This window comes from Ochotona curzoniae, unplaced genomic scaffold (genome assembly GCF_017591425.1).
Source record: "Ochotona curzoniae isolate NIBS_2020 unplaced genomic scaffold, NIBS_Ocur_1.0 scaffold_4701, whole genome shotgun sequence".
Classification (NCBI taxonomy): Eukaryota; Metazoa; Chordata; class Mammalia; order Lagomorpha; family Ochotonidae; genus Ochotona; species Ochotona curzoniae.
The window spans coordinates 8,464,016-8,489,048 of NW_024467122.1; the positions used below are offsets into that span (position 1 = coordinate 8,464,016).

Sequence of the window (25,033 nt, forward strand, 5' to 3'; positions counted from 1 at the left end):
CAAGTTTGTGAGTTTTTTTGTCATACATGATGTATGTATGTAGCTTTTTCTTGTTTGTTTTTTTGTGGCAGTCATTGATGATGGTTTGTTGGTATGTTATTTTGTTTCCACTGGAAATGTTCTTAATTTTTGTGTTTTCACATGTATCAAACTCTGCCTTGGAATGCAACCTTATTAAGAAGTCTTTCTCTAAGAGTCCTATGGTTATAAGAACTTCTATACTGTCCCATGCACTTTATTCTAGTGCTTACTTGATCTGTTGTGTTGTTTTACATTTGCAGTGAGGTGGCATTATCTGCTGGGAGCCTGCAGTGCTCAGCTGTGACTTGGTTTTTGTTCATCCTTGGGAGGAGCTGACAGGAGCACTCTAGGGAGTTAACTTTGTATAAGTGTGTTGGGAGTGGAAGTTGAGAGGCGAAGAGTGGGGCTCAGGAGGGGACACCTGTCTTTTTTCACGGCAAGCATACACTGTCCCTGCTTTCATGCTGCTCTCTGCTGCTGTGTGTTCCTTAGTCGGCTCCTCAGAAGAGCCCTCTGTGGTCACTGTTGATGCTAATAGGAAGCGGTAATGTATGGGTGTTTCAGTAAGTTCATGGGAAAAAAATTTACTAAGTCCATTTTACTTCAGAGAAGTTTGAAAACATATCCATGCAGGAATCATTACATTTTCCTGGAAAATGCATACTACAAAATGGATGAATTTTGGTTTTATTTATTTGTTTTTTGCATCAGAACAGTTTTTTAAATGTGAATTCTTACTTTTTAAAGAGACGGAGACAGCTCCTATCTGTTGTGTCAACTAGGTCTAGGCACCGAGACTGGGGACCAGGCACTCGATCCATGACACCTGAGTGTCACCCACTGCTGACCAAGTCTGCCTTAGCAGTAGGCAGAGCCAGGGCTGACCGAGGCGCTCTGTGGGAGGGTGCCATCATACTTGCTACACTAACACCCACTCCTCAACTTAGGTTAATCCCTTTTCTCACTAACTTTTTGAAGTACTCTTGTGCTAAGAGCCCTTTGAAGAAATTGGTTTTGATGAGAAGATGGTAACTTGGATACAGCTAGCAAGAAGACGGGGGTGGGGGGAGATTAATTGGGAGCTCTGTAGCAGAGGACATGCTTGAGATAAAAGTTGCGGATAACTTGGATGATTTGTAATTGTTGAGGAAAGGCCTAGAAGTGGATGATGAGAGTAAGAGCTCACATGGGAGGGGTCATGAGAGGAAGAGGATCGACTTGGGCAAGAGTTGAGGCGTGGAGAGGGCGTGACGTAGCATTGACCTGCATAAAAAACAAAGCAGGCTGAGTGATTGGCATTTTGGAGCATGATTTTGAAATGCATGTGTCAGCAGATTCCAGAGAGGCAAAAAAAGGTCTAAGTGAAAGGACTGCTGAACAAGAAAAGGTAATTCTGTACAGTAAAACGAGTGTGTGGACGACCAAATGAGCAGAGAGAAGGGACTGCAGAGCTGGTCCTTGTCAAGAGAGAAGACTGGGTGATCGCTAGAAGTTCTTTTAAACATAGCAGCGTGGCATCTCATGCAGATTGAAAAACAAGTGAAAGCCAGAGGGAGTCAGTGGGCTGAAAGAAGGAAAGGGTTGAGGGTTTGGAAGTAAGGTGGCAGTGAGCACGTGTGCTAGATTAAAGTGCAATAAGCAGCAAGAGGCATTGCCTGAGGGTGCGGCAGGTCTGTGAGGAGATGAGGTGTGGGGCCGCCTCGTCGTAAGATAATGCAGCATAAGGGTGAAAGAAGGAAGTGGACGTGGACAGGAAAAGCGCAGCCAGTTGCTTGGGTTCCTGGGGCCAGGGGATGGGGTGCCACAAAAGTAAATTTGAGCTGTACTAGAAAGTTAGATTGAAGAGAGAGACTGAAAGCAGTTGAAGAAGTATCTCTGGCTGCATTAGCTCTGGCGTGCTGACGTGACGGTAGTGCAGTGGAATGTCACTGTATCTCTTAGAGGTCTGGCAGGGCAGCCATGGGCCCGGGACTGACGTGTGCTAAGAGCTCGATTCGGGAATTGAGGTGCAGTGTGTTGTGGTTGTGGAGCCTCTGGAGTGTGTCTGGTGAGTAAAGTGCAGTGCCTGGCCTATGTTAAGACACCGGTTGTTAGTTTCCCTGTAAGCATGTAGTTGTTTCATCTAATTCTTGAGAATGAAACAAATAAGGACTTTTTTGAGCACACAGTAGAAACAGCCATTATAAAAATGTATTCCTTGGTTTTAGGTGTAATTGTCTATATGTCAGTCTCATACTTGTCAATGAATGTGGAATGAGAGAAATGATCGTTTCAGAGTACATGTCTGAAAGCCAGTCAGCTTATTTTTTGCTGTTTCTTATTTATAGACCATTCGCAGGAAGAAGAAAGTTCAGATCCCAGTAAGTCGTCCTGATCCTGAACCAGTGTCTGATAATGAAGAAGACAGTTACGACGAGGAAATCCATGAGCCAAGAAGTGGTCGCAGTGGTCTGGTGAACAGAAGGAGCGAGAAGAGCTGGGCAAGGGAGAGAAGTGCGAGTAGAGAGAGGAGCTTGTCTCCACGCTCAGACAGGCGTTCGGTGGCCTCAAGCCAGCCTGCCAAACCCACCAAAGTCACCTTGGTGAAGTCTCGGAAAAATGAAGGTATTCTCTACCAGTCCTTTTGTTATTTTCACATGGACATTTTAAAATAATAAGAAGTGGGATTGCTATCTCATCATACCTTCACTTTGTTTGCAAGTTTCTCTTTTGTGTTTGGGTGCCATTGCAGTGAGTCAGGTAGAACACACGCCTGTTACAGCAGGCTTCATGGCTCATCCATTGTCTCTTGAATCATTTTGTTGGAAAAGGTGGAAAAGGTTAAACTTTATGTAGATTTGTCTGATAGTTGAAGTTTGGATTTGTTATTGCGATAAAAGCAGATAGAAGTTACATGACCAGGAAATGTCACACCATCACCAAATGAAAATTTAGTATTACTCTGTAAAAGTATATAAAGATATGGGAGAAACTGGGGAGAGGGGTTAGACTAATTTCAAGTGGAGAGATTGACAGTGAATGATGCCTTATATAGGAATTCTGTAACTTTTTTTAATTGAAACCCAACTGTTTTCCCTTGTTCTTCATCAAATTTAGTACAAAGTGGATTTGTGGCTTCTTCCTTTTGTGGGCATGTATAGCTGATGATTTGGGTGGCAGGTGTTATGAAAGAATGTCATGCAGGCTTGTTTTGCTCCCTCTCCAAAGTCTGCTCCTGGCGTGCCTGCTTCTGCTACCACACACTCCTCACCCTCTCTGTTCCGTGGGGCCTGCCCTCTCCCACTGCACAGCTGTTCCTATTTTGTCTTCCCTTTTCAGTACCATTTCCTATAGTTTAGAGAAATTATGTCATCCTTTAGTGTCTGTGGCTCTGAATCCTTGTAGCCGCATCCCCTCCTCTGTATCCTTTGCAGGCTTGTTGTTCTCACACCGCTTTCATGTTCTGTGGGCTCGCTCCTAGACCCCTTTCCCAGTTGTGTGCCCTTCTTGGACAGTCTCAGCTACTCAGCACATTGACTTAGCTGTTCGTTGGGTCCTCCAGTCTCAACACATCTCCATCTGAACACATCTGCCCCTGCACATTTTCACTTGTGTTTCTTCTGACACACCAGATTCCTTCTCCTGTCCACCAGATTCCTCAAATCAGTCACGGAGAAAATGATAGTTTTCTTTGATGGCTGGTTTTGTGTTAGCTGCACGATGGTGCCCTAACTTTCTAAATCCCACTGTTACCCACCCTGTTTGTGACTTTCTGTCCAAGCCACCAGCATATGTCAGTAGGCACACTCAGTCTGCTGCCTGGTTCCTGGATCCCTCTCAGTGACTCTGCTGTGACACACCCTCTCAGATGCTTGCTTCTCCTGTTCTGTCCTGTCCTTGTCGTGGTTTTTCCAGTCTCAGTATCTCAGTCTTGGGACTTTATCTGTCCTGCCAGGCACTTCCCTGTTACCCTCTCCATCGACCCCCGTGCTCCCTCCCCTAGCTAACTTACCCTTCAGATAAGTGTTTTGGATGTGAAGGTTAGCTTCAGTGTTCTCTCCGAGAGGCTTTCTCTGAACTTCTAGTAGTTACAGAACCCTGCGCAAGGAGTCTACGGAAGTTTCTGGAAGATGCGTGCTATCAAAGAACTTCTCACAGATTCCAAATTTTTTGCAAAAATAACCTGATCTTGTAGTTTTGCCTCAGTGAACCTTTTGAGGCACTCTGTTACCTGAACTCCTTGTCATACTTGTAATTGCTATGGTAACATCTTTTTTTCTTTACTGACAAGGTAGATTAGCAGAGTACAGAGACTGTCTCATTTGCTACTTTATATGGCATAGTATTTGGCATATTAGCTGGCACAGTTATGTTCCCCAGGAAATGTTTGGGATAAGTGAATAGACTAAGCTGTAAATAATATTGAATGGCCATTTGTAAATTTTTAACCCTGAATAAGACCAGTCTTAACCAATACTGTGTCCCTCCGTGAAGTAATGACTATTTCCAAGACACAGAGAACTGTATGCCCAGTTCCTTGCCTACATCTTGTAAAAAGTAAATTTCTTTTTTCTTTTTGTCCCACCTCCCTCCTACCCTATGTGTTTATCTTAAGTTATAGTGTAGCTGTGCTGTAGCTTTTGCGCCCTGAATAATGGTCCACTGTTGATCCCATGCTGGAAGCACTGCTCTGCCTCGGTGTTGATGTGTGTGATGTAGTAAGCTCAGGGTCTTCCTCTCCCTCCTCACACGCTCAAAGGCCGTTCTTTTCCTAGGGATACTGTGCTGAGCATTGTGGCCACTACCCTTGTGTTTCTAAAAACATCTTTTCTCTGCAGCTGTTGCCAGCTCTGTTGTAGCTCTATCCTGGTGATGTCTTGATATTGTTTGATTGTTGTGCACATATAGGTTGTGTGGAGGAGGGGCTCCGTCTGCCTGGCTGGCTCTCAGGCTTTGGGCTCCCACCGGGGAGTACATCCGTTCCTCTAATTAGGTCTCCATGACCAGAGGTGTGCACACCAGGAGTGCTCCTGCTCCAGGAGCTGGGAAAAGCAAAACTAGTGTTTCCTTCACAGTAGTCATCCATAAAATTGTCAACTTTTGTCATGTGTTTCAAGCCTCAAGCAGTTTGCTTTTTAGAGTCGTATTCAATTCATTAAGCATTCTGAGAAGTTTGTAGCCAGTACTGGGTGAGAAAGATGTTCTGCTTCAACTTCCTGCCTTTCAGGAAAACAGAAGCGTAGTATTCCAGTCTTTTGTTTGAACCTTGGACCTGCTTTGATCTCTGATTGACACTGTAGACTATCTGATGATTAGAAAGAGTATCGATTCATAGTTGCCAAGACAAATCTGATGATTGATGGTATTTAAAGCCTGTCTTTTAGTTATAGTGCAATACATTTAATGTTATTAAAGTATCTTAGGGCTTTATGCTAAAGATGTTTAAATATATTTATTTCAGAATATGGTCTTCGGTTGGCCAGTCATATATTTGTGAAGGAGATTTCACAAGATAGTTTGGCAGCAAGAGATGGCAATATTCAAGAAGGTGATGTTGTATTGAAGGTATAGTCGTATTCTTACATTCTAATGCATTAAAATAGAAAGCAAGTCCTGGAGGCCCAGTGGAGTGTTTGCTGACATTTGAAGCAGTGTGTTTCCAAATAGAGTTGAAAGTCAGTGTTTGGGTGACAGGGACCTGGGTTACCTCGAGGGTTATTATGTGTCAGCGTCAGCACAGATATTCTTTTCAAAGAGTCAGTGTATCAGCCAATCACCCATCAGCAGGATTTGTGTGTGTGTGTGTGTGTGTGGGTGGGTGGGTGGATAGGTGTGTCTTTTCTTATACATTAAATTATTTTGACTGTTGTTCCAGATAATATTGAAAGACTTGCTCTGTTAGTTTACTTATGAGAGTAATAGTACAAGATGGCATTTTGGAGGGGCTGACGGGTGTGAATTTGGCTCTTTCTGACAAAGCAACAATATTGTCAAAGATGTGATAGTTTTAGGAAGATAGAATGCTGAGATCATTAGATAAAAGTGTAATGGGGATACTTGGTTCTTAATAGTTTGGGTAATTCCGTGTGTAATAAGCTGTTAACATTTGTGTCTTGTTTGTTGCCTAATTTCACATTGCAGTGCTTTTTTCACATTGCAGATAAATGGTACTGTGACAGAAAATATGTCATTGACTGATGCAAAGACCCTGATAGAGAGGTCAAAAGGCAAGTTGAAAATGGTAGTCCAGAGAGATGAACGGGCTACCCTGCTGAATGTCCCTGACCTTTCTGACAGTATCCATTCTGCTAATGCCTCCGAGAGAGACGGTGAGTGTGGGTCTATCTGCAAGTTTTTTCTTGAGAAAAAGCAATGATCTGAGAAGCAGAGAGAGCAAGAGCTCTTCCACCTACCAGTTCACTCTCCAACTGTTTACAGTGGCTGGGGCTTGGCGGAGGCCAAAGGTATTACCAGGACACAGACTAGGTCTGTTATGTTGTGGGGTGTGTAGGGACAAGAACTCAGTTGTTTGATTTGGGGTCTGCGTTAGCAGGGAGCAGGAATTGGGATCCTGAACCAAGAATTAGTCCTGTTTTCTCCAGTGTGTTGTCTGACCACTAGACTAGTTGCTTGCTCCCACATGATGCATTGAACATGTCTGAGAGAGATGATTCTTTCCTGTAAGCCAAACATGTTTCTTATCTAAGAATTCCAGATATATATACCCTTTTCATGTGGGTAACTCACCACTGTTATTTAATCATTGATGAAATGAATGATTGTACCAGTCATTTTAAATGAAATTAAATTTTGTAACTTTTTTCAGTGATTGAAGGACTTTATTGTAACTTTTTCATGGGAAAATGAATAGTACCCTCTTATTCAACAGATATTTCAGAAATTCAATCGCTAGCATCAGATCATTCTGGCCGGTCACATGACAGGCCTCCCCGCCGCAGCAGCCGGTCTCGATCTCCTGACCAACGATCCGAGCCTTCCGACCTTTCCAGGCGCTCTCCCCAGCAGCCCAGCAATGGCAGGTAAAGCACTCTGTTGTTTAAAATAAAATGGTTGTGCACTGGATGCTGGCTTCCGGATGTACTTACAAAGTAAATATGAGAGGCTTTCCTTTTATTATGCATGATTAGTTCTGTTTCTCTTTTACAGTTTAGGCATGTTTTAGCAGAGGGCAATCACACTTTGTTGCGACAGTCCAGACATGTATGTATTTTAGGCACACAGGCCATGCAGTCTCTCTCACAAGCAGCTTAGACGGTATGTAATGAACGGGCATGGTGCTGTTGCAGATACACTGTTTACAAACACGGCTGGCCACCAGCTGCTCTTGGCTAACCCATTGCATTAGAAGATGTCCTCAAGCATTGACTATTGAAGAGGTTAACTACAGTAGAAGCCCTTTTGATGAAGACTAGTCCCTTTTTATAAAATACATTGCCAGCTTAGCCAGAGGATCTGATAGGCTGTGGTATGAAACCTGTGCAGGTTGACTTTTTCTTCAGGATCCTGTTCTGCATTTGGGAATCTGAAGAAAGGACTCTTCACTCCAGAAACATGCATGCGTGCACATCCTTGTAGCATGGTGCATGGTTTCCAGAGATCCTTGGGGTAGCAGGGGCCAGTGGCTGACCTGTGATGAGCAGCAGTCCAGAGTGGAGCTCTAGAGGCCCTAGCCCTCACTTAACAGACATCCTGAGAGAGAAGGACCCTTACACATCGTTGGTGCAAATATTTATTGGTGTCACCTTTATGGTAAACACTATCAGAAATTATCCAAGGAATTGAAAATACAGCCATTTGATGATCCAGCAGTCCCATTTCTGGATCTGCATCCAAAAATGTCTGCCCGCTCCTGTTCACTGCAGCATTGCTCGCAGAGCCAAGCTTCCTGATCAGCTGAATCTGTCAGTAGGTAGGAACAGTGCATGAAGAGAATGTGTAATGTACATTCTCGGGATTATTGACTCTCCCATCTCTCACAAAATGAGCTTAGATTATGCCTAAATAAAGGCTGTTAGACACAGAAGGGCAAATCCTATGTATCTGTCTCATGTAACCATGGAAACTAAGAAGGTGAACTCAGTAAGCCTAGATAGAAAGTATCAGAACTCGGACCATAGCGGAAACGGGCTGTTAGTCAAAGGTTCTGAAGATTCCATTACAGGATGAGTACGTTCTAGAGGCCTGCTGTGCAATGCAGTGGCTTTAGGTAATACATTCCTGAGATTCTCTGAGAGCACATCGTACCCCCCGCCCACACACACACACAGAAGACTCTGAATGGATGTGTGAATTCCCTTGATTGTGGTTTACACTTCATACTTACGTATCAAAACAGTACTTAGCCCATCTTCAGTCTGTACCATCCTGGCTTATCACTTACACCTCAGGAAAGCTTTCCAGTGCAGAGCTGAGAACAGGTTAGGGTGATGCTGATGTGGGCGTACTCGTGAGTGGTATTTTCTGAAACCAGAGAAGTCACTCCTGGCTCGGAGCAGCAGGGAGAGGTGGCAAGAGCTGGAGACACTTTCCTGTGGGAAGGGAAGTCGCATGCAGAGGAGAGGGATCCCAGCCAGGAGGGGGGTTCTTTGAAGGTGCTCTAAAACCAGACTTGTCAACAGGCAGTGGATTCACAGTTCAGCTTTGCACTACAGTGGGCCCCGGGAAGAGGAGAGTCGTGATCAGCTTTGAGTGCAGTTGCTGTTACTATGTCTTTGTGGTTTGTAATTATCTGTGGAGCTGAATCTTCCAGCATCTCAAATTTTAGGTTTCTAAATTGTATCAAATGTTAGTTTCATCATAATGATTTTAGGGGAATCTTATGTCATGTGTAAAAGTGTCCTATAATTAATGATTATCTTTTGACTGCTGCAGTTTAACATTAGTTCTGGAAAGAAATCCTGACGCAGCAAGGGTGTTCTCATGGGAAGGATTACCGCCACAGCGTGCACCTTTGATGGGCCCTGGCGCACCTGTCAGCTCTAACTCTCACTTTGTTAGATGCTAGCAAGCAACTGGAGCATGATTTTTCTTTTTTTAAAAAAACAAGGAATCTCAAAGTTTTGACCATTTGGTTTTATTGTAAGCAAATTCTAAATTGAGACTTTTTTTTATCGGTTTTCATTTAGTTTTTTAAAATATTTGGTGTGTGTAACTTGAAGTTATGAAGCCTTTTTTTTCCTGTAACAACATGCTGGGGTGTCTGACCTTCTCATGGCTAACACGTGAAAGTTTTAAACACAGCACAGCCTGGGCCTGCTTTCATCTGAGACAGACAGGACAGGGAGGACATTTTTTAAAATTCCTGGTATTTTCTTCTTTTTGCTACCAGATCTGCACACCACTGGCTAGAAAGTGTAGCATTAAAAAAAAGGTGCGGAGAGGGGAGTAAGTACAGGAAGACCACAGGAGCATCTTCAGATTGTCTCCACGTTATTGTGGTGAGAATTTAATTTCTGAAAATTCAGTAACTTGCCTGTTGGAAGGCTGTAAAATAGTACTAGCTGATGAACAGTTTCATTTTTTCCCTTAAAATCTGAAACCATGGAGTTTGAAATTAGATATCTTGAGCTTTGAGAAATATTTAATACATTGTAAGAGTGAAATGCTAAAATTAAAAACACTGTAACTCATTTATCTTATTTGTGTAAATGTCTTTACGAATGTTAAATTGTTTAAAGAAATTAGTACTGATAGAGTCTGAGAAGTTTCAACAATGTACAAGAAAAATCTTTCTTGTTAAACATCAGCTGTACCAGTTTCTCAGATGCCCAAGTACTCTTGTGTATCTTGAGAATACACAGCGGTCTTGGGGAACTATAACAATGTCATCTGCCTTTTGCTCAAGCGCTAATGTGGTGTCTGACTTGCACAGCCGTGGGACCTTTCTCTGGCTCAGCCCCCATGGGCAGTGAAGCAGGCAGGGAGTCCGTGACTTCAGACATGGCACAGCTGTGCACTGTTGTGCTGCAGAGTAGGCACAGTGTCTGAGTTAGAGTTTTTAATGTGCTTTTCCGTCTGCTTATATTTAACTATGTGTTAGAAATATTTTGCAGCTGTAAACTAAGATAAACAGGTTGGGAGGTTGTGATAAAGTGTGATAAAGGTTTGCAGTTGACGTAATTTATGATAGTTATAAAATGGATAGGGACCACGATTTTTTTTTAAAAGAAAAGATGTACTCTTAACCTTTAGACTGAAACCTTTGACCTTATTGTGGTAGACAAAGGAAAGTAGGTGAATTGCCTACTTAGAGAAGTTAGGGAGGCTTGTCATACTCCAGAGAACAAACCTTGGGAGCGGATGCTGACAGCCTGTGAGCTTGGTCTGTGTTGCAGTTACATGAGCAAAGTACCTTCACTACTGTCTAGTCACGGCTCAGCAGGTGGTAGCCTGGGGAGAGATGCAACTTGCAACATGGTTTTGTAAGAAAAGTTGTTGAAGACCTATCCTGCAGTGTCAGACTTTAGAAGTTATGACAGAAACCGGCCAAGGGAGCCATTAGAAACACTGTCAGTACTGAGTGGGACTGTTAGGATAGCTTTGTCTCGCAGGATGTATGCACAGATAGACTAGTTACAGTCAATTGCCTTATGCCTACATGTGCATTGCTCCTACTGGCTTGCTGGTTGGTTGGTCAGCGGTTCTAAGGTTTGCACTGTAGAAGGCCCGCGGGTACTTGTGGCACTGCTTCCAGGTGGTTGTAATTGGCAAGGCTGTTTTGCATCTTACAGCAGTCTTTGTACAGCTGCAGAATGTTTGCCTCGGTGTAGTTACATTGTACTCCTTGTGGTGGCAGTTATTTCACAGACCTGTGTCATGACTTCTGCCCCTGGGAAAACAGTATGTGCTTGTCTTTTCAGGTGACTGTGGTGCTGCTGATCCAAAGCAGTTGCAACAGTGAGAAAAGTTTTCCTTGTCCTAAAAGGTCAGACTAATTAGAATAGGAGTGACTGAAAACACTAGATTGTCAAGTTTTACATTTTACATTCACTGGATCTTTCCATCCAGCTGATAGAAGTTCATCTAGGCCCAAGCTTTTGTCTGAGACTTGGAGGTAGCAAGTGTCAACAAATAGAAAAGCGGTGTGTTTAGCTGTTGGTGTTAAGGAAGAGGCTTATATCCTGTAGAAAGTTAAAAGTAGTGTTTTCAGACGGTTGAAACTTTGTCAAACAGTGTTTTCTTTATTTGTTGTTATGCCTAAGAGAAATGCCTCCACTGAATTCTAAATGATGTAGTATCAGCGCTGATAAAAACTTAATGTCCTCCTCCCCTCATTTAAAAGATTATTTATTTGAGAGGGAGAGAGGGAGATCTTCAGTTTGCTGCTTTACTTCTCCATATGACCATAACAACCAGAACTGGGCCATTCTAAAGCCAGAAGCTTCATCCCAGTCTCCCGTAGGAGCTGCAGGGGCCCAAACACTTAGGCCACCTTGTGCTGCTTTTCCCAGGCAATTAGCAGGGAATGGGATAGGATGTAGAATAGCTGGGACATGAACTGGTGCCTATATCTAAGATCATTTTTCTACAACCTGTACATGAGTGAGATCATGCTGTTTCTTTCTGTACTCATGTCATCTCATGTAGCATCCGTTAGTCTGTGTTGTCACAGATAACTTTTTAAAAAGATGTATTTGGGCCCAGCATGATAGCGTAGCAGTTAAGGTCCTCGCCTTGAACACGCCAGGATCTCATATGGGCTCCGGTTCTGATTCCAGCAGCTCCATTTCCCATTCAGCTCCCTGCCTGGGGCCTGGGAAAGCAATCAAGGATGCCCAAAGCAGGACACTGCACCTGCTTGGGAGGTCTGGAGGAAGTTACTGGCTCCTGGCTTTGGATTGGCTCAGCTCTGGCCGTTGTGGTCACTTGGAGAGTAAACCATCGGACGGAAGATCTTCCTCTCTGTCTTTCCTCCTCTCTGTAACTAAAAATAAATAAATAAATAAATAAATAAACAAATAAATAAATAAAAGATGTGTTTGTTTGAAAGGCAGATTTCAGAGAGAAAGGGAGACAGATCGATCTTCCATCTACTGGTTCACTCTCCAAATGACCACAGCAGCCAGAGCTGAGCCAGTTTGAAGCCAGTAGCTTTCTCCAGGCCTCCCACCTGGGTGCCGGGCCCAAGGGTTGAGCCAGCCTTCATTGATAAGCAGGGAGCTAGAGCAAGTGCCGTTCTGCATGCCTCCATTGCAGATAGAGGATCAGCCAGTTGACCCACCATGCTGGCCCCAAGCTTGTGCTATTTTAAAATAATTTTATACCAGTAAATTTGGCAACCTATGTGAAGTACACATTTCTTCCAAACAAAAGATCAGAACATTGAGAAGGAGTGAAAAAATTTGGGAGTGGGGGGGCGGGCACAGCTCTGTATGTAGCTAGGAAATTTAATTTCATGTTGAAAATCTTCACCCAGTGTTGACCAAAAGCCAAAATGTTTGAGTACCATTGATGAAAGAAGGTTTTTTTTGTACCTAAACTCAGACGTCTGATTGCATTCTGTACAAAGCTTCTGATGTGCTGTTATGGGTACCCCTTTGCCAATAGGCTAGAAGTTGCTTTTGAAACATCTGCATTTGTCAGTTGGACATTAATTACTATTTCAGATGTGGAGAAGTTGTCTAAATAAAACAAAATCTGATGCTGTAGTTGATAGGTGCCTTATTTTAAAGAATAATTAAGGTACAGAAGGTACTACTGTATTTTCATTTTCAGATACACCATGAAGTCTTTAAGCTTAATGTATTTATTTTTACTTTCTCTCATGTGGCACTACAGAGAAAGTGTTTTAATTGCTATCAAGGAAAAACTCGTGTGTAAATAAACAAAATAACACAAGGTGTGGAATGTCAAAGCTTAATTTACTTAGAACATTTTCAAGTAAGGGATATTGTACTGAAATATTTGTCAATGTCTAAAGACATTCTTGATCGTCACGCTGTGGGTGGGAGGAGAAGGTTAGGGAAGGTAGGTGCTGTTGGTTTTGAATGGCCAGGATCACTGCTGACCACACCACAGTGCACAGCTTTCCTTCCCCTGGGACATGTCGGGAATGCCCCGGAGTGCAGGAGTCTGCGTGGGCAGTCTGTGGGCATCTGCGTGGGCAGTCTGTGTGGGCAGTCTCCGTTCGCCTTTTTCTTTCTGTGTGTGTTAGAGCCTTTTAGACTGAATATTCAGAACTTAGGTTCTCATCATGTGTCAGTTATAGCCGAGTCCACATTTTTCTTAAAGTACATTGTGTTGTTGATACCTACCTTTAATAATAAATGAGCTCCTGGAAGGTGTGTGTAAGGCAGTGTTGGGTGAGGGTAACAGGGAGCTGTGTTTTATAGAAAGGTGTTTCACTAGAATGAATATTCAGCTTCAGTTTATTTCCTGTATTAAGCTTATTTTTTTTTAAGATTTATTTTTATTTTTTTTTTATTGGAAAGGCAGATATACACAGAGGAGAGACAGAGAGGAAGATCTTCCGTCCGATGATTCACTCCCCAAGTGAGCGCAACGGCCGATACTATGCCGGTCTGAAGCCAGGAGCCTCTTCCGGGTCTCCCATGCAGGTGCAGGGTCTCAAAGCTTTGGGCCGTCATCCACTGCTTTCCCGGGCCAGGGAGTTGGAAGGGAAGCAGGGCTGCCGGGATTAGAACCGGTGCCCATATGGGATCCTGGGGCGTGCAAGGCGAGGACCTTAACCACTTGCGCCACCGCGCCGGGCCCATTAAGCTTATTTTTAAAGGAAGGTGCTATCAGTCTCTGAGATGGTGTTTGAGTATTGAATGCATGAGGGAAATCTTCCTAGTATGTCTTTACCAGCTGATCAGGAAACAGCTTCCATGAGCAGAAGTGTAATGTAACAAGGGTTGACTGAGTGCTAAAGCAACAACCTGTGATCTGAGAGGCAGTCGCTGCCCCCTGGTGCTGAGGTGGAGTGTGGAAGGAGGAGGCATGCACCTGTGCTGGGCTCAGCTGGGCCAGAGGAGTGTCTTGTGTTTGCCACCAGCCTGACTGGCATATTTGCTCTCCGTAGAGCATGGAGGGGTCATTCCTGGGGGTGGCTCACGAAGGCATGAGTGCACGTGACACAAGAGGCCTGTGTCCCGGGCCCCCTCTGGGGCAGGAGCGCGGGCGAACGCACCCTCCTCTTTCGGCCCTCACTGACAAGCCCATGTGGCTGTGGTTTCAGCTGATGTATTTCATCAAGAGCAGCCTTGCTGCTTACGGGTCTAGATTGTGTGTGAATCTCCTGCTCCGATAGCATAAGACTTAGGAAAGGCTCTTCTCACTTGTCCAGATATGTGAACTATCAACCCTTCAGAGTCTTGGCCCTGCCTCACCTCTGACAGCTGGCCTGCACGGAGCCTCTGACCAGCCCAGATTCCAGACTGGCAGATCATTGCCATTAGGGTGCCATGTCAAGTTAGCATTTTTAAAAAAGAAGCTGGCCTCCTTATCCTGGGGAAGCAGGAAGGCCCTGGAGGGGTCAGGATGCCGGAAGGCATGAAGTCTGCATCTGCCCATTGGGAGGCCCTCCCTGACCAGAAGCAGAAGTCTATCTCAAGGTGTCATGTGAGCCCAACTTTCTTCAAAATAGCAAAAATGTGTTTTGTCCTAACAGCATAGAGACAGAATTATAAGGAAGGTTTGGGCAACATTTTTGTTTGCTCCACCTCACCAACTTTTCACAAGTTGTCACTGATTTCATGTGTGTAATTTACTCATAATAGAACATTTTTCTTAAAGTTTTGGGGAAATTACCTATTTTGTTCTAGACTTTAACTCTAGATCTGTACTGCCCAGCCTACCGGTCCTTAGCAACACGTGGCTGAGCATCTGACATTTGGTCAGTTGAAACTGCAGTGTGCTGAAAGTATGAAATATATGTTGGGTATTTGAAAGAATATAAAATATATCAATAATAGTTCAAATTGATTACATGATGAAATAGTAGTTGGAGCTGGAGCAAAGGCTGTATTGGCTAATTCTCTTCCTGCGTGTGCCAGCATTCCACATGTATGCCAGTTTGTATCCCAGTTGCTCCACTGCCCATCCAGCTCCCTGCTTGTGTCCTGGGAAAGCAATGGAAGATGGCCCAAGGCCTTGGGACCTGGACCCATGTGGAGGCCCAGAAGGAGCTCCTGGCTTCAGATTGGCTCAGCTCTGGCTCTTGTGGCCTTTTGGGGAGTGAACCAACAGAAGGGAAATTCTTCCTCTCTCCTCTATAAATCAGTCTATCTTTTTTTTTTTTTTTTAAGATTTATTTATTTATTGCAAAGTCACATATACAGAGAGGAGGAGAGACAGAGAGGAAGATCCTCCATCCGATGATTCACTCCCCAAGTGAGTGCAACGGTCGATGCTTTGCTGATCCGAAGCCAGGATCCAGGAACTTCTTCCGGGTCTCCCATGCCGGTGCAGGGTCCCAAAGCTTGGGCCGTCCTCAACTGTTTTCCCAGGCCACAAGCAGGGAGCTGGATAAGAAGTGGAGCTGCCGGGATTAGAACCGGTACCCATATGGGATCCTGGCGCATTCAAGGCGAGGACTTTTTAGCCGCTAGGCCGTCTCGCCGGGCCCAAATCAGTCTTTGTTTACAACAATAATGTTTCAGATGATAGTGTTGAATTAAGTGCAATTTATTGTCTTTACCTCTTATTTTAACATAGATTAGAGTAAATTTTGAATTGTGTGACTCACTTTATAATTGTTTGCAGCATTGCTCTAGATCTTCATGTATTATTGAATAATGCCTCCATCTTTTGGTAGATAATGGAAATACACTTGAAAAACATTCATTTCTCAAATTTTGAAAAATTCCTGAATTTTGAATATGAAAAATTCAGTAAAATGATGCAAAGTCCATCTATACAATTTATTTAAAAGCTGATTATTTGTAAAGTCATAATAATTATGTTATAGGACAAAAATATACTAGACATGAAAAATAAGAATTTCGCAAAGGAAAAAAACTAGCAGCTGTTTTGAATGAAGCAGAGTAAGCACTGTAAATTAGCAAATTACAATCTCCTGTCTTACTAGAGCATTTGAGTAAAAATACTATATTTGATTTTAAGTTCAATATCAAAGCAGCAATGTCAATCATTAAATTTTAGAAGGCTTATTTTTCTTCTCAGCTATAAGCAGAAAGTTAATTGAAATTGTTTTTGTTCACCTCTTTTAAGCAGATAGCTTAGCTTAAGTTCCTGTTTAGCAAATGAACAGAGATCTGTAAAACTATAAGTAGTTTTGAAGATTTCATTTCAGTGGTTTTTTAGTGGAAAGGCAGTGTTGAGAAGTGGAGAGACACAGCGGTAGAGACCTTCCATCTGCTGGTTTATTTTCCAAGTGGCCACAATGGTCAGAGCATTGCCAGGAGCCAGGAGCTTCTTCTACATCTCCCACATAGGCACTGGAGCCCCCCAAAGCTGAGCCATGCTTTGCCGTCTTCCCAGGTCACAAACAGAGCTGGATCAAAAGTGAGGCAGCCAGGACTCGAGTTGGTGCTTGGATGGGATGCTGGTGCTGAAGGCAGAGGCTTTATAGCCTACTATACCACTGTGCTGGCCTCAACAATCTCATTCTTTAAATGTTTTTTAAATGCTTTTATTTGTATGGATATGAAAACAGGAAATCAGACATTGTGTGTACCTTAAAAAAAAAAAACACTGAATTCATCTAGAAAACAGAAAAATCTTCTCCCTGATGGGCTATGCTTCAAGTGCCCACAGCTGTTTGGCCTTCACCGGGCTGGAGCCAAGAACTCTACCTGGATGGAGCGCACCTGTGGGGTGTAGGGACCCACGTACTTGGGCCATTACCCGCTGCCTTCCCAGCCACATTAGTAAGGACTAGTTTGGAAATGCAGTAGCTGGGACTCTTACCAATACTTGCATGTGAGAGGTGAATGTCCCCAGTGGTAGTTTAATCCAGTGTGCCACAGCGTGCGTCCTTTTTGTAGTACAGGCATTATAATGGGAGGAGCAGAGTACAGTTTGGGGAGAAAGCTTAATTCTGTTAATTTATGTTGAGCTAATTGTTGTAATACATAAACACCAAGAAATTTTGACATTTTTTTAGTTTTAAAGACCCTGGTTTGAACTAGGGATTTTCTGAATATTTAATTTTTCTAAGGCAATTTTTGTTTACATTTCATTAAATATTTCTTTTCTTAAAAAAGATTTTTATTTGAAAGGCAGATTTACAGAGAGAAGGAGAGACAAAGATCGTCCTCTGCTGATTCACTCCTCAAATGGCCAGTTTATTATAGCTCTAATTCAAAAGTAGAATATGTGGGGTTGGCTTGATGGTGTAGCACGCTAATCCTCTGCCTGTGGTGTTGGCATTCCACAATGACACCAGTTGGTGTCTCTGCTGCTCTGCTTCTGATCTGGCTCTATGCTTATAGCCTGAGAAAGCAGCAGAAGGTGGTCCTTCGCCCTTGGGCCCTGGAAGAAGCTCCAGGCTCCTGGCTTCCAAATGGCTCATCTCTGTTGCAGCCATTGGGGGAGTGAACTAGCGGTTGGAAGATTTCTCCCTCTCTCCCTCCCTTCATTCCACTCTTCCTCTCTAGTTCCCTCCTTTTTGTGGATCTGCCTTTCAAATAAGAGTAAATTTTTAATATATATGTACATAGAAAACAAAGTAGAATAGATACTCATGGAATTCATAAAATGGACATGAAAATAGAAACTAAAAAATGCTTACATTTTATCTCTTCAGGAGGAAAACTTAACATACTTTTTCCTGACAAGAGACTGCTAATAATGTGCATTATTAAAATCAAATCTTTAAGGTTAATTTTATTTTTAAGTAGTTTTCAATATTTTTTTTTCCAGTTTCATGAAATTGTTATCTTCTTGTGCTGCTCCTTTTGGAAATTGTTTTTATAATCATCTTCATGTGCTTAATTTTTTGTTATGCAGTCTCCGAAGCAGAGAAGAAGAGAGAATCTCCAAGCCTGCAGCTCTCTCAACCCCTGTAAAACACGGAGAGGACCACATGACTAAAGCAATAGAAGAGGTTAAAATCGAAAGAAATGAGAAGCAGACACCTGCCCTTCCAGGTAGGTTTATGAGCACACGGTGTTGCTGAGGGAGTATTTGCACTGAGCTAGTTGCCGGAACTCCCGCCTCTGGAGGCACGGTGACTGCTCTTACAGGTGTGAATTGTTTTGCACTTGACTTGTAATGTGAGTGTAATGTGAGTGTTGTTTCTTTCTGTGTAGTTAACCACTTGAAAAGTAAGACTGCTTCCAAACCCTGCTCACGAAAGGCTAATACTAAATTGGCTACAAAAACTTACATACAAAGATTGTTTTGCTTTTGAAAAAGTTTTTGCAAACACAAAGCTGTGTAAGGAAGCCCAACAGCTCTAGCTTGGTGACCCAGAAGGCTTGGGGACTTTGGGTCTAAGGTCTCTTCATTCACTCCCTGGAAGCTTTTGCCTTGCTGTCATGGTTAGTGGAACAAATAGGAATATCAATTTAAACAATTTGTCGCCATGAGGAAGGGCTGCTACTTTGAGGTACTCAGCAGAAGGTTGTGTGTTTTCCATCTTCATACATCTGTTCTGTTTTCCATGGAGAATGTAGACTTCATACTCTGGCAGTTAAAGCTGTGAAAATGCCCATGACCGTGTAACAGGTGCTTTTTAAGACTTCAGAACCTGTTAGGTGTGTGTGTTCTCTAACACACGCTGAGTGCACACTCCTTGCTGGGTTTGTCATCTTTCACATGTGTCACAAACTCTCTGAGTAGTTATTGCAATCTCTCCTTAGATTAGTATCCCCTATTTTTTAAAATGAGGCTTGCACACTTTAAGTTTTCTTTCTTTTAGAACCGAAGCCTGTGTATGCTCAAGTTGGACAACCCGACGTGGATTTACCTGTCAGTCCGTCTGATGGTGTCCTGCCTAATTCAGCTCACGAGGATGGGATTCTCCGGTACGCAGTTGAATTGTATTGTCTTCTTGCTCTGTTACTGAACAGCACTTAGTTACAAACCAGAGTCCAAACATTTTTTAAAAAACAAGGAAGAAAACTTACTGCCATGATTAGATTATTTCCTTTCTTGTTTAGCAGTCTCTTCCATGATTGAGTTATGCTGAGACTTAAGAATAACAACAGATAATCTTTGAATGTCTTATTTCTCACCACTGTCTTCTGTGAAGTGTTGAGATCAGGCATACAAAAATAATTGATTTCTCTACGTATCAGAATTTCTGCTAGGTTTAAATATTTTGCTGATTAGTGGATTAAAATGGAAGATACATCATATCAGAATAACAGAGTGTGCGTCTAGGACGGGTGCTGTAGCACACCGCAGGTTAAGCTGCCATTTGCAGTGCCTGCATCCAGCGTCACAGTGCCTGGTTACTCTGACCAGCTGCTCTACATACCCAGCCTGGCTCCTGTCTTCACCCTGGCCCAGCCCAGACTGGTGCAGGTGTTTGGGGAGTTGATGGAGCATCTCTATCTCTACATTTCAAATGAAGTTGAAAATACAAATGCTGGAGATGCTGGGGTGAAGTCTCCCTCAACTTCTGTGGTTCCCTGTTCTTATGCATCCTGGGAGGCAGCATGTCATGGCCCAGGTACTGGGTTTGCCATCACCCTCCTGGTAAACCTGGATAGAGTTCCTGGCTGCTGGCTTTGACGCGGCCCCGCCCTGACTGTTAGCAGGCATTGGCAAGTGAGCCACTGAAAAGGTCTTCCTTCTCTCCCTTGCCCTCCTTTACCTCTTAAAAATAAGTAGATATTTAAAAACAAAAGAGCATATTTTTTGGACCAAGAACATGGGGCTAGTTAGGAATGCCTAGAAGGGGGATACCAAGGATAATTTGTGATTTATAATGTATTTCTGCTAGTCCATTCCCCTAAGGCATCCTTCGGGGTTCATTTAGTGTCCTAAGAGTTCAGCATGGTTCTGATGATAGAGAGATGCGCATGAATTGATTCTTAGCCAGAAGAAAGGAGCAGAAGCCCTGGTACTGTTGAATAACAGATTAAACTGACACCTGCTAACCCAGCATCCTATACTGAAGTGCTGATTCAAGACCTAGCTACTCTGTTTCCTGCCAGTGTATAGGAAGAGCCAAAGGTGGGCCAAGAGCCTGGGCCTCTGCTGCTCCTGTGGGACTGAGTAGGCCTGTGATTGTGCCTCCTGGCTTCAGCCTGGCCTGGACCTGGCCATTGTGACCACTTAGAGTATGAACAGGCAGATGCAGTATCTCATTATCACTGTAGTTATGTGTTTCCAAAAACAAAACAAGCAAACAGACAAAACGAAAGGAACAGGGGCAGGGATTAGATGTAGGAATAATTACCGAAAAGGTGAGTGATTTTCTTTTTAATTGCAAGTTGCAGAGAAAGTGAGCTGTGGAACACGCTCTAGCTACAAAATTTAATTCCCTCTGTCTGTTTGATACGGAATCACAATACGTAGAGCCTGGTTTGACTTCCTGATATTAGGAAAATTAGGCAATTTATATTTAATTCCTGCCTTTTAAAAACAGGACTATTCAGTAGAGATGAGGCATTAGGAACTGGAGTTTAAAAAAATAACTTTTTGCTATTGAGAACGTGCGATCTTCCCAAGACTTGAAAAGCTGAGAAATTGTTCTTTCGTGAAGTTAATTTTATGAATTTGTTATGTAAAGCAGTACTGGAATATTGAATTGAGATATCTCAAAATATAATTAACTAGAAAACAAAGTGCTGTTAAGTCTGATTTGTGAGGACTTTTTAAAGATTATTTATCTGTCTATTTAAAAGACAGACTTACAGAGAAAGAGGGAGCAGGCTCTGTCTGATTTGCTCTCCTAATGGCCACAACAGCTGCGCCTGAGTTCTGTCTGGGTCTCCCATGTTGATGGCAGGGAGGATTCCAAGTACCTGGGTCGCCATGTGCTGGTTTCCCAGGGTTATTAGCTCCTGTGGAATGGGGCAGCCAGGACTCGGAGTGGGCGCTGCTTTCCCAGGGTTATTAGCTCCTGTGGAATGGGGCAGCCAGGACTCGGAGTGGGAGCTGCAGTTGGGGAGAGCAGCTTGAGCTCCAGCACAATGCTGGCCTTGCTTATGGGTACTAACACTCAATCTTACCCAGTAGGTTAGTGGTGTGACAAGTTGTCCTTTATTTCCTTTGGAATACGGTTTTCATTTAGTAGTCTGTTCCAGTTTTTCAGGCTTCTCTTAACTGATTCAAATAAAGGATCTCTTTTTGACAGGCCCAGCATGAAATTGGTAAAATTCAGGAAAGGAGATAGCGTGGGTCTGCGGCTGGCTGGCGGAAATGATGTTGGGATATTTGTGGCCGGTGTTCTAGAAGACAGCCCTGCTGCTAAGGAAGGCCTAGAGGAAGGAGACCAGATTCTCAGGGTATGTCGGAAGGTCAGCATGTGTAAACGTGAAAGTACATGAACTAGTTAAGCCTTGTTTGTATTAAGAAAGATCTAGCTTGTATTGGGCTTGCCAGTTCTCCTTCCAGGTAAGTATGTTGTTTCATTGTAATTGCTGGTGGTGTTAGAACCTGTGAAAACTTATGTGTAGCAAGTCATCTCTTAAAGTGCAGCAGAAAGACCAAAAAGAAATTGGGAAATAGGAAGGGACCCAAAGGCTACTGGCAGACTGTATCTACCTAGATATCTTGATTCTTGAAATAACAAAGCCTGACTTGGGGTCCGATATGAGCACTGATATGTGTCTCAGCTGCTCCACTTCCCATCCAGCTCCCTGCTTGTGGCCTGGGAAAGTAGTAGAGGATGGCCCAAAGCCTTGGGACCCTGCACCCACATGGGAGACCTGGAAGAAGCTCCTGGCTCCTGACATCAGATCAGCTCAGCTCCGGCCATTGTGACACTTGGGGAGTGAACCAGCAAAGGAAGATCATTCTCTCTGTCTCTCCCTGTAAATGTTCCTTTCCGATAAAAAATAAATAAATCTTTGAGGGGGCGGGCGGAAAGCAAACTTCCACTTGATTTCCATTTGACTTGCATCAGAATATCAGTTCCATCAGATGAGGGTGCTTCTGTTGACTGCCCCTCGTCCTACAGGTGTTCTGGTTTCTGCATGCAACTCACCTCTCACCTGGGTCCTGAATTCTGTCTCCAGTCAACTCTGCAGTCTTGCAGCTTTTGTCATTTTTGAGCCTTTCTCTTCTTTCTTCATTTATTTCCCCACTTTTTCATTTCTCATCGCTTTAGAGCTTGACTGTGGGTTGAGTCTCATCCAGCCATTAAAGTTGTTCAGTTTGTCTTAGCCAGTTTGAATCTGAATTTCCATAGTGGTCATAGACCTGCTGTCAGCTGCAACACTCATTTTCCTTTGTTTCTTAATGTGTTTTGACTGTGTTAAATAACCTTGAAGTGCTCTCCTACTTGGAGTCTGTAACACTCTCTCCGGGTCTTCTGTTCAGCAAGCCCCTAGAGCACCAAGTGGTGAGGCGACAGTGCTTTTCTGCAGCAGAAACAATGGAGACAGACTGATGCTGAAGGATGTCCGTGTATTGTAGAGAAGTCACAAGCTTATATAGGTTAGTGAAAGGGGGCAGGCAGAAGGTGGTCCCAGCGGAACTTCCACCCAACAACACTGTGTCTGGCTGATAGATATCTGTCTGTGTGGATCCTCCAGTGAAGTTAAAGGTCAGGAAACGCAGGACGCTGTGTCTCAGGGCAGACTCTTTAGCTGCTGAAAAGCAGAATGAGTGTAACAAAGGAAGTCCTAGCACACACAGTTCATTAAAAAAAGAGACTGGGGCCCGGCATGGTGGTGCAGTGGTTAAGGTCCTCACCTTGCGTGCACGCCCAGGATCCCATATGGGCACTGGTTCTGATCCTGGCAGCCCCACTTCCCATCCAGCTCCCTGCCTGTGGCCCGGGAAAGCAGTCGAGGACGGCCCAAAGCTTTAGGACCCTGCACCTGCGTGGGAGACCCGAAAGAGGCTCCTGGCTTCGGATTGGCTCAGCTCCAGCCGTTGCGGCCGCCTGGGGAGTGAATCGTCAGATGGAGGATCTTCCTCTCTGTCTCTCCTCTCTGTATATCCGCCTTTCCAATAAAAATTAAAATAAATCTTTTTTAAAAAAGAAAAAAGACTGGGGTACAGCCCATGGCTCTTGGTGCATGCCCAGTAAACAGGCCATGTTGGGGTCTCAGCCAGCTAAGACTCCTCTCAGGGGTTCACTTTGGGGGCACATTGTGCCATGTGCCTGTGACCTCCCATATGGGCTAGGCTGGTGGATATCCAGGAGCAGTCTCCCACAACACTCCATGCTGACACTTGTAAAATTTTCCTGTTTTTTTCCTGCCTTCATTAATTCCTTCTGAAACATGTGGAATGGCAGTGGCTGCCTGCTTCTGTCTTGCTACACTCTGCATCTCAGGTTTGGTCAGAATCTTCCTTCTGTAGCCCTTGTCTTGTGGTCCCCTTCCGTGCAGACATAGCCTGTCAGCAAGTCTGGTGTCACCTGATGCACTGTCTCTGTCAGACGCAGTGAGGTGATTCTTCTTCATGGTGCTTCGGGGCTCTTGATCCCCTCTCATCTCGAGTGTCTGAATACAATGCCTATAATGAGGCTCACTGTCTCAAGATAAATAAATAGACCTATTTTCTTAGCTACTCCATATTTCATGATAATCAAGGAAATATGTTATCTTTTTAAAGTGTTTTCTGGGGTAGGCATGCCAGTCTTTTAAAATTACTTGGAGCATCATACCCCACATTGGAAACCTAGCTTTGGCTTTCGCTCCTTTGTTTCCACTGCAGCTTCTTGCTAAGTGTCAGGTGATGGCTCAGAGAGACAGGTCCCTGCTTCCCGGGGTCTAGACTCCTGACTTCATCCTGACCCCGCTCTGACACTTGCAACTCGCCCCACTTTGACCCTGCTACCTTTCTCATTAAAAAAGAAAGAAAACATTTTTACGTTTTTTGAAAGTTCATATTTGATTATACACTAAAAGCAAGTAATATTTGCTTTTTAATAGAAACATTTCTCCAATGATAGAGAAAAGTGTCCACCTATAATGCATACGGACACTGATGACATATTAAGTTTCATGTTGGCACATAGGAGCGGTTGATACAAGTGAATTCTGACTGGGCAAGCACTAGCCTGCATTACAGTTACATGTTTACAATGTGCCCTGATTTAAGACATTTTATTTTAATTGGAAAGGCAGAGTTCTTCCATTGCCGTCTCTCTCCCTCAATGGCACGATGGCTGGAGCTGAGCCGGTCAGGAGCCAGCGTCTTCTTCTAACTGCCACGTGGGTGCAGGGGCTCAAGGACTTAAGCTGCCCCTGCTGCCTTTCCGTGGCCATAAGCAGAGGAGCTGGATCAGAAGTGTGAAGCTGCCAAGACATAACCAGTGGCCAAATAGGATGCCACTGCTGCAGGTGGAAGCTCAGCCAGCTACGCCACAGTGCTGCCCCTCAGTGATGTTTGTCTAGCTGTCAGTTGGGTTTTGGATTGGGTGATCACTCATGTCAGGATGCGTCAGGGCTGTTCTTAGATGAGTTCATAACACTGCTCACTGGGTCTCTGCTTGCTTAAATTAGAGTGTATTTTTTTTTCCTCAAAGGAAAATAAGATTAACATGGAATCTTATTTTAATAGGTAAACAATGTAGATTTCACCAATATCATTAGAGAGGAAGCTGTCCTTTTCCTGCTTGATCTGCCTAAAGGAGAAGAAGTGACTATCCTGGCACAGAAGAAGAAGGATGGTGAGACTGTCATGCCACTATGCATGCTGCCGCTCGTGTAGGGACAGCGACAGTTTTGGAGAGGAATCAAAATTGAATGAAGAATGAGTTTGTTATTCTCTGAGATTTTAACTCATTTTGGGACACAAAATCTTAACACTGCTCATAGCACATTAGGAGTTAATCTTATGTATTCCAAATAAGTAAAATGTCCTCTTATTCTTTCCATTGTTAAAAAAAAAAATGTGTTAATTAGTCCAGGACTATGTAAAAGTATATAGGGGCAGCTCCTATATTTTATACTCAAGTCATCTAAAAAATACACTC

General features: G+C 43.6%; 1 protein-coding gene across 2 annotated transcripts in view; it reads left to right on the forward strand.

Moving 5' to 3' along the window:
* Positions 1-25,033, forward strand: part of TJP1 (tight junction protein 1) — a 234,926-nt gene that overhangs the window by 180,663 nt on the left and 29,230 nt on the right. For both annotated transcript variants that reach the window (XM_040969244.1, XM_040969245.1), the window contains exons 6-13: positions 2,349-2,625; positions 5,462-5,565; positions 6,161-6,329; positions 6,890-7,040; positions 17,935-18,074; positions 18,848-18,953; positions 21,236-21,386; positions 24,619-24,727. In XM_040969244.1, the coding sequence (XP_040825178.1) occupies positions 2,349-2,625; positions 5,462-5,565; positions 6,161-6,329; positions 6,890-7,040; positions 17,935-18,074; positions 18,848-18,953; positions 21,236-21,386; positions 24,619-24,727 (1,207 nt within the window). The remainder of the gene's footprint in view (positions 1-2,348; positions 2,626-5,461; positions 5,566-6,160; positions 6,330-6,889; positions 7,041-17,934; positions 18,075-18,847; positions 18,954-21,235; positions 21,387-24,618; positions 24,728-25,033) is intronic.